The sequence below is a fragment of the Pristiophorus japonicus genome, chromosome 16, assembly GCF_044704955.1.
Source record: "Pristiophorus japonicus isolate sPriJap1 chromosome 16, sPriJap1.hap1, whole genome shotgun sequence".
In the NCBI taxonomy this organism is placed as follows: Eukaryota; Metazoa; Chordata; class Chondrichthyes; family Pristiophoridae; genus Pristiophorus; species Pristiophorus japonicus.
In genome coordinates, this window is record NC_091992.1 from 32,046,836 (window position 1) to 32,061,190 (window position 14,355).

Consider the following 14,355-nt stretch of genomic DNA (forward strand, 5'->3'; position numbering starts at 1 on the left):
CCCTCTGGGTAAAGAAATATGTCGTAGGATGAGGTCATGCAAATGGCCTAATGCCTTTTTTGACATGTGTAAACATGCAATATAATGTAACCTATCACAAACAAATGCTTTTGTCACCACATTTAATTTGTACAGTTAGATGATGGCACAAATTGCTTCAAGACATTATGCCACCGCTAGGTGCCAAGACTGGATTCTTCACTTCACAAAAGCTCATAAGGAAAGTGTTTTTATATCTGAATCATGCTAGCAATAGGAAGGGCCTGGAGGAATCTAGGCACTTCCTCACAAGGGAGATTTAAAAAAAATCAAAGGACAAGTCACCCTAAACTGCTCTTGGTACTTTCTAGTGGTCATCTCATGAATGACACCAGAAGAGACCCAGGGGCATGTCCAACAAGCCTGTATGTGGCATGAGAAGCAACAAAGATGAGGAAAAATACATGTCAAGATGGAGCGGGGGGGGGGGGGGGGAAAAGAGGGTATAATGTTAAATTACCATGAAAGTTGGCCTCGAGAAATCAAAAAGACTACTAAATACAGACAATGTTTTCTTATTGTTAGAATATAAACATAGAAACATAGAAAATAGGTGCAGGAGTAGGCCATTCGGTCCTTCGAGCCTGCACCGCCATTCAATCGGTTCATGGCTGAACATGCAACTTCAGTACCCCATTCCTGCTTTCTCACCATACCCCTTTATCCCCCGAGTAGTAAGGACTACATCTAACTCCTTTTTGAATATATTTAGTGAATTGGCCTCAACAACTTTCTGCGGTAGAGAATTCCACAGGTTCACCACTCTCTGGGTGAAGAAGTTTCTCCTCATCTCGGTCCTAAATGGCTTACCCCTTATTCTTAGACTGTGACCCCTGGTTCTGGACTTCCCCAACATTGTTCCTGCATCTAACCTGTCTAAACCCGTCAGAATTTTAAACGTTTCTATGAGATCCCCTCTCATTCTTCTGAACTCCAGTGAATACAAGCCCAGTTGATCCAGTCTTTCTTGATAGTCAGTCCCGCCATCCCGGGAATCAGTCTGGTGAACCTTCGCTGCACTCCCTCAATAGCAAGAATGTCCTTCCTCAAGTTAGGAGACCAAAACTGTACACAATACTCCAGGTGTGGCCTCACTAAGGTCCTGTACAACTGTAATAACACCTCCCTACACCTGTACTCAAATCCCCTCGCTATGAAGGCCAACATGCCATTTGCCTTCTTAACCACCTGCTGTACCTGCATGCCAACCTTCAATGACTGATGTGCTATGACACCCAGGTCTCGTTGCATCTCCCCTTTTCCTAATCTGTCACCATTCAGATAATAGTCTGTCTCTCTCTTTTTACAACCAAAGTGGACAACCTCACATTTATCCACATTATACTTCATCGGCCATGCATTTGCCCACTCACCTAACCTATCCAAGTCACTCTGCAGCCTCATAGCATCCTCCTCGCAGCTCACACTGTCACCCAACTTAGTGTCATCCGCAAATTTGGAGATACTACATTTAATCCCCTCGTCTAAATCATTAATGTACAATGTAAACAGCTGGGGCCCCAGCACAGAACCTTGCGGTACCCCACTAGTCACTGCCTGCCATTCTGAAAAGTACCCATTTACTCCTACTCTTTGCTTCCTGTCTGACAACCAGTTCTCAATCCACGTCAGCACACTACTCCCAATCCCATGTGCTTTAACTTTGCACACTAATCTCTTGTGTGGGACCTTGTTGAAAGCCTTCTGAAAGTCCAAATACACCACATCAACTGGTTCGCCCTTGTCCACTCTACTGGAAACATCCTCAAAAAATTCCAAAAGATTTGTCAAGCATGATTTCCCTTTCACAAATCGATGTTGACTTGGACCTATCATGTCACCTCTTTCCAAATGTGCTGCTTTGGCATCCTTAATAATTGATTCCATCATTTTACCCACTACCAATGTCAGGCTGACCGGTCTATAATTCCCTGTTTTCTCTCTCCCTTCTTTTTTAATGACTTTTGTCCAAGAAGGGCATCAACTTTATTCCCCTTTAAGGTCCGATCTTTAATTGTTTAAATTGAGTGTCGACTTACTGTGACACGAATGTGGCTCTTCTGGTCACGCAATTCATATCGAATACCGTCTGTCAGCGCAGTCACAGCATACTTTGTCGCACCGTAAAAGTGGGAAATGGCCAAAGGATGTGAAATATGACCCAGCAGGCTGGAGGATAAAGAGAATGAAGGCGGTTATAAAAGAGACACCTAAATGTTGACATTGGAATAAAGTTACAGCACAACCAGTGAATACTGTCTGCTGTTAGAGAGCTGCCTTCCCTCAGATTTGTTTGCCGAAATCTGTAAAATCTTATCAAATTACTTTGAAAAATAATTTAAAGTCCATTTTATCCTCTGGCATTAAAATGGAAAGTTTACTAAATTTAATTCAATGTAATTAGGTTCTAATCCCAGCCAACCATGTCTTTCAATTATAGATCAGGGAATAGGAGAAGCATCCTAGTTTAGGTTTATGAAACTTTTCATTAATGCAATATCAACTGTGACACGCCATCTTATTTGGAGCCTGAGTTCATATGTTGCCCCAGCCGATGGGGTGAGTGCTTCTTTCCGCCAGTTGTAAAGAACCCAAGTGAAATCACATGCCTCATGGAAAGAAGTCCACCCCACAGATATGGCCACAATTCAACAATAGTTGACATTTCACTCAGAATAGCCAAAAGGAAATGGAAATGTAACATTAAGCTAGAGAATAGCAGGTGATCTGTGGTTTGGGTTAAGTTTCATTGTTTGTCCAGTTTTGGAAGAGTGTCATCCTGCAGCTAACATGTGCATGCTGGAAATGGAGATCAAAAGCAGGAAAGTATATCTTTCTTCAGCAGTGATAGCTGTCTCATTGATGGATATAATCATGCATTATATTAAAATATTGTTTAACAGAATGCAATTTATTCTGTTATGTTCCTAGCCCAGACTGAGAGCTATGATGGAAAATCCACCTGGAAGAAAGCAAAGCGATGAGCGAAACAATGTTTAATAATCACTTTAATGGACATTAAGATGGCATTTTCTGTTAACATTTTTCCATGTTTCATTTGTGAAATCTACTCACCATGAGGAGCGGCCTTAAGAACAAGGCTAGGTTGAGTAAATGCATTGCCTGATGTGTTACTGAGCCATTACAGACTAGGAATTTGATACAAGTCTTGTGCTGGGGTATTGATCCCAGTTGGGGCAGTGGAAGAACATTATAATTGGCCTCAGTGCCCCTAGGATGGGAAGGGAATGAACGGCCAGGGACACCCTGATCCTGATTGTTATCCAGTGACTGGATAGCACAAATGTAAGGCCATTTGCTACATTACAACATGACTACACTTCAAAAAGTACTTAATTGGTTGTGAAGCACTTTCAAGCATCCTGAAGTCATGAAAGATGCGAAATAAATGCAAGTCTTTCTCTTAGTGGGCAAGGGCAAAACCTGGCATCTCTGTGATTCCCCCAATGTGTTGATAATTGCTATTTAGGCTCATACGTGAAGAATGGCTATTTAGCGGTTACCAGATGAGCTTTAGGGCAGGAACTGGTGGATTCTAAGTTTGGGGAGGGGCAGGAACAGACTAATACTTTTCTGTTGGCGGTGTGGGACTAGCTGAGGTACTCTTGCAGAGAGCCAGCAGGGGCTCGACGGGCTGAATGGCCTCATTCTGTGCTGTAACCATTCTATGATTCTATCAAAAGGATAGTACAACAGAACTTTTAATAGTAAAATATCTTTACCCATAATGAAGTGGTTGACAGGCTCACTTCAGGCACTAGGCAGAGCATGACAGCAGGCAGGTTCGACTCGAGGTAACCGAGCAAAACTCAAGGTGGCGGCAAGTAGAACACACTCCAGCAGATGGGCTCAATCCAAAAGGACAGCAGTCAAACAGAACTCAGGCTGGCAGAGAGAACACACAGCAAGGAAAGAGAATTGGGGCTGGCAGAGAGAACACATGGGAAGCAGAGAGCACACACAGCAAGCAGATTGAGCTTTGGCCGGCAGCGGAAACCTACAGGAAATCTGGCACAAAATTGAAAACCCAGACAGCAATCATATTGCACAATTCTGGCAGATTTTCCACTGAAAGCAGAAAAACAGTGGCCTTGATTTAGCACTTCTTGTACTTTGAAAATGAGAATGGAAAGATTAGCTAATGAGTCTAAATAACAGAATCAATTAATTTGAAAGTATTACCTGTCACTTGATCAGCTCCATACAGATTACATAAAAAAAGGCTGGCATTTATACAGTGTCTTTCACAACCTCACGTCCCAATGTGCTTTACAGCCAATAAAGTGTAGTTACTGTTGTAATGTAGGAAAACATAACATGCTCAACCAATAGACAGAGTAAAACACGTGCATAAACTAACCCTTTCTATGTATCAAAAATCGAAAGCTATTTTTAAGGAGAGGCAAGAACTTTTTGCAAACCAGTTGCCAAGAGAAAAGGGAGAAATAAAGAGTTGGAGACTCTAGAAATTCTGTAGTTTGGACCAACATTCTCCTTTAGCTAATGTACACAGACATCAAAATAATCTGGAAACATATTTTAAGTTAAAACAAACCTTTACAGGTTACAGGTGTATATTTATTATGCTGTGTGGTACAAATGAATGTTGATATTATACATATAGATTGTGTCATTTTTTAAAACATATCACTGAGTTACACATACAAGTATAAACTAACACAGAAAACTTCAGTTTCTGTCAGCTGAGGCCAAGTATCCAACACTAATACAATTTCAGACCTGAAAGTTATACAGCGTTACGATGGCACTGCACAAACTCTGAATCAGTCTATTATCAAGTGAGATTGTGCATGTGAATGATTATTAAACAAGGTGTGTTGAATTTAAATGGGAATCCAACTTTTAATTTAATGAGATTAAACTTTACTTCAGCATCTTCTATTTCACACTCAGCTTATTTAGATAGAGGCCAAGACTCACTTGGGCTATGCACTGGTGCGCACAGGTAGCAAGTTACTGCAGCTGCTTCACTTATAGACAGACCTCTCCATTCCATATGTCCTGGGAGTAGGTAACATGTACAATGATATTCACATGGTTATGCAATGACAGCAGCTCCAGATTAAGATCAAAAATAGTGTAAATTGATCGAAAATAATGAAAGAGCTAATACAGTAGAAGTTCATTCGGTACTTAGATTTTTTTTTAGAAAAACATTCAGTAAAAAAAAAAGTTACATTTTTATAGAACATGACAGGATGTTTGCATCATTCTTGCACAGGACTGACGTTAGTCTTCTCCAGTTTTTGTACTTGCACTGAAAGTCTGATCAGTGGATTAAGTTAATGTTAACTACAAGCCAAGACAATTGACATGTTTGATATTGAGTGTACAGGGAGAGTGCCAGCATTCATCAAATATATTTCACTGAAGCCCAGAAAATTTAACTAAAATGTCTGAGATTGAGAAAAGTTGAAACAATCATAAGCACAAAACATACAAATACTAAAGAGCTTCACATTTTTCACATCAGTGGCACAAGATTGGGGAGGAAAAATAATCAGTGTTTGTTAAATCGTAACATTTTTGAAAACAATGTCAGATATTCTGGGAGTATTTAATATAGTTACTCTATTGGACAAATCTGGATGTCTCCAGTCTGAAATAAAAGTCAGTCATTTTTTAAATATTGATATAGAAACAATTTCATGGTCTTACACCGAGTCTCAAGGCTGTGTGTTCAATACCCACTTCTAGTACTTGAGCACATAATCTAAGCTGACTGCATTGTTGGAGATGCCTTTAAACATGCCCCACCTACCTGTACAAATGGATGAAAAAGATCCCATGGCACTATTCAAAGAGTTTTCTCCCAGTGTCCTGGCCACAATCATCCCAAAATTATCAAAAACAGATTAACAGACAATCACATTAATATCAGTATCTGGAAACCATCCATCAGAATGGCCTGCCCACCGATCTTGAAATCCATTGGTAATGGCCTTCCATTCAGCAGTTCCCTATGGCCACCACTGAAAGGGAGGGGATACAAGCTACAACAATTTGCATTTACTTACAACAACAACTTGTATTTATGTAGCACCTTTAATGTAGTAAGACATCCCAAGGCGCTTCACAGGAGTGTTATAAGATAAAACAAATAAATTTGACACCGAGCCACATAAGAAATTACAGCAGATGACTAAAAGCTTGGTGAAAGAGGTTGGTTTTAAGGAGCATTTTAAAGGAGAGCGTGGTAGAGAGACAGAGGGGTTTAGGGAGGGAATTCCAGAGCTTAGGGCCCAGGCAGCTGAAGGTACGGCCACCAATGGTTGAGCAGTTATAATGAGGGATGCTCAAGAGGGCTGAATGAGGAGCGCAGACATCTCAGGGGGTTGTGAGGCTGAAGGAGATTATGAGTTAAGGAGGGGGCGAGACTATGGAGGGATTTGAAAACAAGGATGAGAATTTGGAAATTGAGGCATTGCTTAACCGGGAGCCAATGTAGGTCAGCGAGCACAGAAGTGATGGGTGAGTGGGACTTGGTGCGAGTTAGCACACGGGCTGCCGAGTTTTGGATGACCCTCAAGTTTACGTAGGGCAGAGTGTGGGAGGCCAGCCAGGAGTGCATTGGAGTAGTCAAGTCTAGAGGTAAATGCATGGATGAGGGTTTCAGCAACAGATGAGCCGAGACAGGGGCGGATGTGGGTGATGTTACGAAGGTGGAAATAGGCCATTTTGGTTATGCCGCAGATATGTGGCCAGAAGCACATTTCAGGGTCAAATAGGACAACTAGGTTGCGAACAGCCTGGTTCAGCCTCAGACAGATGTTAGGGAGAGGGATGGAGTCGGTGGCTAGGGTACGCAGTTTGTGGCGGGGACCAAAGACAATGGCTTCAGTCTTCCCAATGTTTAATTGGAGAACATTTCTGCTCATCTAGTACTGGATGTCGGACAAGCAGTCTGACAATTTAGAGACCATGAAGTCGTCGAGAGAAGTGGTGATGAGGTAGAGCTGGGTGTCGTCAGCATACATGTGGAAACTGATGTCATGTTTTCAGATTATGTCGCCAAGGGGCAACATGTAGATGAGAAATCAGAAGGGGGGAGGGGGGCCCTCCAAGGATAGATCCTTGGGGGACACCAGTGGTAACTATGTGGGAGTGGGAAGAGACGCCATTGCAGGTAATTTTCTGGCTACGATTAGATAGATAATTGCATTTAACTTAGGAAAATATCCCAAGTTCCCTGCACCTACCCATGTTCCTCCCTGCTTTCAAAAATCTCCCCAACACTGACTAATAATCATACCTTTGGTTCCCAATCCTAGCCTCTCCATTCCTCTTCTCCTTTCTTCATGCTGTGTCCTTCGTATACTTACTTTCCTTATTAAAGCAGTTTGAGATGCTTTCTTGCACATGCAAATTGCAGTTATTGTTAATTCTGGAAAATTATAACAACTTACTTTTAGATATCACCTTGAACAAAGTAAAACATCCCAAGATGCTTCACGGAAGCATTATCAGACAAAATCTGACACCGAGCAAACAGAGAAATTAGGACAGGTGAACAAAATCTTGCTCAAGCAAGTTTTGAGTGACTTAAAAGGAGGGTAGAGGGGCAGAGGGGTCTAGGGAGGGGAATCCAGAACCAGGGCCTTGGCAGCTGAAGGCATGGCCGCCAATGGTGGAGCGATGGAAATTAGGGGTGCACAAGAGGCCAGAAATGGACTGTCGGGCTGGAGGTGATTACAGAGATAGTGAGGGGACGAGGCAAATGGATGAGATTTTTAAAAAATCAAGGTTGTTTCCATTATAAATGCGGGCATAGAAAATTACAATTTAAGAAGTTGACAGGAATGTTTCTTGGACTAGCAGAAAGTGGGAAGAAGTATTCCACAGAGGTCCTTGCTGGGACCAATGTTGTTCACCATATACATAAATGATTTGGTGGCGTATTGTGCGAGGCACCTTGGGGAAGAGTGACCATAATATGGTGGAATTCTGCATTAGGATGGAGAATGAAACAGTTAATTCAGAGACCATGGTCCAGAACTTGAAGGGTAACTTTGAAGGTATGAGGCGTGAATTGGCTAAGATAGATTGGCGAATGGTACTTAAGGGGTTGACTGTGGATGGGCAATGGCAGACATTTAGAGACCGCATGGATGAATTACAACAATTGTACATTCCTGTCTGGCGTAAAAATAAAAAAGGGAAGGTGGCTCAACCGTGATTATCTAGGAAAATCAGGGATAGTATTAAAGCCAAGGAAGTGGCATACAAATTGGCCAGAAATAGCAGCGAACCTGGGGACTGGGAGAAATTTAGAACTCAGCAGAGGAGGACAAAGGGTTTGATTAGGGCAGAGAAAATGGAGTACGAGAAGAAGCTTGCAGGGAACATTAAGGCGGATTGCAAAAGTTTCTATAGGTATGTAAAGAGAAAAAGGTTAGTAAAGACAAACTTAGGTCCCCTGCAGTCAGAATCAGGGGAAGTCATAACGGGGAACAAAGAAATGGCAGACCAATTGAACAAGTACTTTGGTTCAGTATTCACTAAGGAGGACACAAACAACCTTCCGGATATAAAAGGGGTCAGAGGGTCTAGTAAGGAGGAGGAACTGAGGGAAATCTTTATTAGTCGGGAAATTGTGTTGGGGAAATTAATGGGATTGAAGGCCGATAAATCCCCAGGGCCTGATGGACTGCATCCCAGAGTACTTAAGGAGGTGGCCTTGGAAATAGCGGATGCATTGACAGTCATTTTCCAACATTCCATTGAGTCTGGATCAGTTCCTATCGAGTGGAGGGTAGCCAATGTAACCCCACTTTTTAAAAAAGGAGGGAGAGAAAGCAGGGAATTATAGACCGGTCAGCCTGACCTCAGTAGTGGGTAAAATGATGGAATCAATTATTAAGGATGTCATAGCAGCGCATTTGGAAAATGGTGACATGATAGGTCCAAGTCAGCATGGATTTGTGAAAGGGAAATCATGCTTGACAAATCTTCTGGAATTTTTTGAGGATGTTTCCAGTAGAGTGGATAAGGGAGAACCAGTTGATGTGGTATATTTGGACTTTCAGAAGGCTTTCGACAAGGTCCCACACAGGAGATTAATGTGCAAAGTTAGAGCACATGGGATTGGGGGTAGTGTGCTGACATGGATTGAGAACTGGTTGTCAGACAGGAAGCAAAGAGTAGGAGTAAATGGGTACTTTTCAGAATGGCAGGCAGTGACTAGTGGGGTACCGCAAGGTTCTGTGCTGGGGCCCCAGCTGTTTACATTGTACATTAATGATTTAGACGAGGGGGATTAAATGTAGTATCTCCAAATTTGCGGATGACACTAAGTTGGGGGGCAGTGTGAGCTGCGAGGAGGATGCTATGAGGTTGCAGAGTGACTTGGATAGGTTAGGTGAGTGGGCAAATGGGTGGCAGATGAAGTATAATGTGGATAAATGTGAGGTTATCCACTTTGGTGGTAAAAACAGCAAGACAGACTATTATCTGAATGGTGACAGATTAGGAAAAGGGGAGGTGCAACGAGACCTGGGTATCATGGTACATCAGTCACTGAAGGTTGGCATGCAGGTACAGCAGGCGGTTAAGAAAGCAAATGGCATGTTGGCCTTCATAGCGAGGGGATTTGAGTACAGGGGCAGGGAGGTGTTGCTACAGTTGTACAGGGCCTTGGTGAGGTCACACCTGGAATATTGTGTACAGTTTTGGTCTCCTAACTTGAGGAAGGACATTCTTGCTATTGAGGGAGTGCAGCGAAGATTCACCAGACTGATTCCCGGGATGGTGGGACTGACCTATCAAGAAAGACTGGATCAACTGGGCTTGTATTCACTGGAGTTCAGAAGAGTGAGAGGGGACCTCATAGAAACATTTAAAATTCTGACGGGTTTGGACAGGTTGGATGCAGGAAGAATGCTCCCAATGTTGGGGAAGTCCAGAACCAGGGGTCACAGTCTGAGGATAAGGGGTAAGCCATTTAGGACCGAGACGAGGAGAAACTTCTTCACCCAGAGAGTGGTGAACCTGTGGAATTCTCTACCACAGAAAGTAGTTGAGGCCAATTCACTAAATATATTCAAAAGGGAGTTAGATGAAGTCCTTACGACTCGGGGGATCAAGGGGTATGGCGAGAAAGCAGGAAGGGGGTACTGAAGTTTCATGTTCAGCCATGAACTCATTGAATGGCGGTGCAGGCTAGAAGGGCTGAATGGCCTGCTCCTGCACCTATTTTCTATGTTTCTATGTATAATCACCATTGTACACCACTTGAGCCAAATGGCCTGTATTTGTGATGTAGATTCTTGTAATTTACAGAATATCAAATAAATTTGCCTCATTGGACGAACTTTCTTAAAACTATAGAAACTTGATTATTCTTCAAGCCTTATTTCATCTCAGGCACTGTCATTTTGATCAAAGTGTAGGACTGACATCTAGCTTTTTATACGAACACAGCAGCAATCTATTCATAAGTTTCATCAAATCTGTCTCCCCAGTCCCAGTAAGGGCCAAACCTTGCTATCTGTCACCCATTTTATATACAGGATAATGCACAAACTAATCTTAATCTTTTCCAGTCCCCCAGCTAAAGTCTCAGACTGGCTGCAATTTGCAGTTTTTGTTCAATTTTCCAAATTATTTAACTCAGACAATTTTATATTCACATCTGAACACAGCCAAAGCAAAACTTAAAAAAAACGCCCCTTTCTTTTCTACAATACAATAAACTCAGTAAGCTCATGTGTCTGACAATTAATACTCATTTACTTGTGGCTAGGCAACCATTAATGCTCCTTTATTGAAATGCTAATATTGGCCTCGGGGTGGGCACAGACAATGAAGGCAGTTAATATATACCTCACACACAACTGTTAATATCCACTTATTTATGCAAGTGAAATGCTTATTAATCTCTCATTCAAGAGCTTATCATCCAATTATTCTATTTTCTCCACAGTGAAGGCAACCGCAGACTGATTAAATTGTGTACTTTTATACCAGGAAGGCCTGCGCGGAGTTAATTATTGGTTATTTGCTTTGTCTGTTAAGTAGCAGCTCCTGTTTTCCAACTATTTTCTTAATACAGGCAGGCATTGTACTGACTGGTATCACTGACACAATATCCATTTACATTTCAAAATCTCTCATTAGTATTCCAGTCCAATAATATTTTGTTGACAAATGTCGTCTCAGTGAATAGCTACTCGATCTCTCTCGCACGACTGAAATAACTCTGCACTTTTAAGTTCAAGAAACTCAGCAAGCTTCCTTGTAGCACGAGTTTTCTAAGAGACTCAGAATTGCTGACGGGTTACACCTGCATCTTACATATTCTGCAACTCATCTCAAACTCTGCCACCTGCATCCTGTCCTGTACAAAGTCTCACTCACATATTATCGGTCTTTGATGACCGCCATTGGCTCCCTTGTCTCAGCACATGGATATATAATCTACAAGTCCCTCCATCCACACAACTTTTGCTTATATGCCTGCTTACATTCTTTACTCTGCCAAACTCTGGCCTAATGTGCATATTCTCCTCCCTTTACTCTACCATCAGTGGCACTGCCTTCAGTTATCTTGCCCCCACAAACTCTACCTAATCTACACAGTTTGCTACATTTATCCAACCTTCAAAAGCCTCCTCAAAATCTACCACTTTGACTTGCCTAATCTCCCTCCTATTCTTTTAGGGTCAGTGTTTCAACTGTGAAGCAACTTGAGACTTACTGCTAAATTTAAAGCTCTACATGAGGTTAGAAGTTACTCTTGTTAGAAAATCATTCTGTAATGAAAAGGATTTGTGGGCTGTGGGTATCTACTGACTCTCCCTATCTCAGGTCTTAACCTCTCCTATGGTTACATGCTCAGGCAATGGCTGAGGTTATCACAAATCTGCCATTCATATACTACACGAGTGAGCAATTTATAGTGGGAATCCCAGGTGAGGTAATACACCTCTGGATTAAGAATGACTCCTTAGTCTATTTTAGCAACAGTAAACACACCTCACATTGGCTGAGGTACAGAGACACAGGTGCTGGAGCTACAGCCCATTTTCTGGCAATCTCAGATAGGAGGAGGAAAAGTAAAACAACAGAAAACAAAAGATGCGAAAATTAACATGCTACTCATGACGATTTACAAGTTCATAATGTTGGGCTGCAATATTGAAAGTCATTGCTCCAATAATCCTTCTTTAATCTTGCACCTCTAAGATCACTTAATATGTCTTCACAATCTATTAACGTCATTTACAAAGTCAGTTGACCGCTTACCAGGGCACCAATGCGAGGTCTCATCATCAATTGCTGTGTTCCTTCTGTAACGGTGGTTGCAGCAACTTTTATTACTGCACAAAAAATGCGCGTCAACATTGAACAGAGCTAAATATCCACTCATACTGACAACCAGAATGTAATATGGTTAGGTATACGCATTTAGGTACAAGAGGACCACTGTCTGAGAGACAATATAGCGAGTGAATCTTTAGTCAAGACACTGTACAAGCCATATGATCATGCAGTGTTGTTAAAAAGATTAGTGCAGCAATCAAAATGAAAATTCAATAGCACAACTGATATATAAAGATAAATTCAGTTAAAGAAAGTATTAGATAATTCACAATGCAAAATTCATTGAGAAATTAGATGAACTCAATAAATCCTCAAAAAACTAAATGGCAAAATTACTGAAGAGAGAAATATTAACTCACTGGATGAATGACAGCAAAGTCATTGAAAGAAATACTGGAAGGAGTGAAGGCAAAAATCATTGAAAATAAAATCACTAGATGAATGAAGTCACAATCACTAGACAAAGGATAGTGTAAAACAACTGGACAAGTGGAAGCAAATTACTGGCAGACAAGAACTATAATGTAATTCTGGATTTGGGGGCGGGGGGCGGGGGGATCATTACCAGACACAAGACATAAAATCATTAAGCAGAGAATAAATAAATACACCAAACCGTCAGCTCATCAAGATACACAGATGACGTCAGCAAACATGAGTGAGTAATTTTTAACTCAATGCTGAAATAACACTTCCCTTTAATCATAGAATATTACGACACAGGAGGCCATTTGGCCCATCGTGTCCAAGTTGGTCGAAAAAGAGCTATCCAGCCTAATCTCACCTTCCAGTACTAAGTCTGTAGTCGCCCTGTTGGTTATGGCTCTTTAAGAGCACATCCAAGTACTTTTTAAATGTGATGCGGGTTTCTGCCTTTACCACCCTTTCAGGCAGTGAGTTACAAAACCCCACCAACCTCTGGGTGAAATTTTGTTTCATCATCTCCCCTCTAATCCTTCCAGCAATTACTTTAAATCTATGCCCCCTGGTTATTGACCCCTCTGCTAAGGGAAATACATCTTTCCTATCCATTCTATCTGGACTCCTCATAATTTTATACACCTCAATTAAATCTCCCCTCAGCCTCCTCTGCTTTATTTTCTGAGGAGTTGCGAATGGAACGGAGCACTGTGCACCCCCACTTCTGACCTTATGATGCAGGGAAGGTAATTGCTGAAGCCGCTGAAGATGGTTGGCCTAGGACACTGCCCTGAGGAACTCCTGCAGCAATTTCCTGGGACTGAGATGACTGACCTATATATAGCAACTATATATGTCCACAAATACCACTCCAAAGCATTCCACAGCCATGAAGTACTATTTTTGAAGGGTAGTCAGCGTTTAAATGCAGGGAAACGTGGCAGCCAATTTACATACAAGGTACTACAAACAGCATTGAGACAAATAACCAGATAATGTTTAAGTGGCATTGGTTGAGGGATACATATTGGCCAAGACACAAGAACTCCCCTGCTCTTCTTCAAATATTGGAATGGAATCTTATCAGTAATGACATGTCAACAAACTGCAGCATTTAATAAACATTAAAAAGGTGTAAAAATGGTGGGATTCCATTTATAAGAAATCACCAACAGGGACAGCAAGTGTTAACAAACAGCCCAACACAGACTTATTCCAGGCCCATACATCACAGAGCTGTTTACAAAGCTGTAATCATACAGCCTCCAGCTTTTGGTGGAAATTCATCATCTATTATAGGAAACTTTTTTTACAATTTGGAATGGTTTTCCAACATTATTCCTATAGACAGACAGCACTACAAAGAATCTGTCTTGAACTTCTCCATTCTTGCCTAGAGCACTCAAAAAAAATAAATTGATAGTTCATATGAAAAACAGTGATCATTTTGTTGCAAAAAATCTAAAAAGGAAATATTTTTTTAAACATCTCGTTTCCCCTTTACAGCATATTATGGCAGAAAAGAACCTCCTT

At 41.5% G+C, this 14,355-nt stretch overlaps 1 protein-coding gene across 1 annotated transcript in view; it reads right to left on the reverse strand.

Annotated features, from left to right (window-relative positions):
• The window catches only part of dhrs11a (dehydrogenase/reductase 11a), a 128,692-nt gene that overhangs the window by 11,436 nt on the left and 102,901 nt on the right, over window positions 1-14,355 (reverse strand). The window contains exon 4 of the mRNA XM_070857188.1: window positions 2,079-2,208. Within this exon, the coding sequence (XP_070713289.1) occupies window positions 2,079-2,208 (130 nt within the window). The remainder of the gene's footprint in view (window positions 1-2,078; window positions 2,209-14,355) is intronic.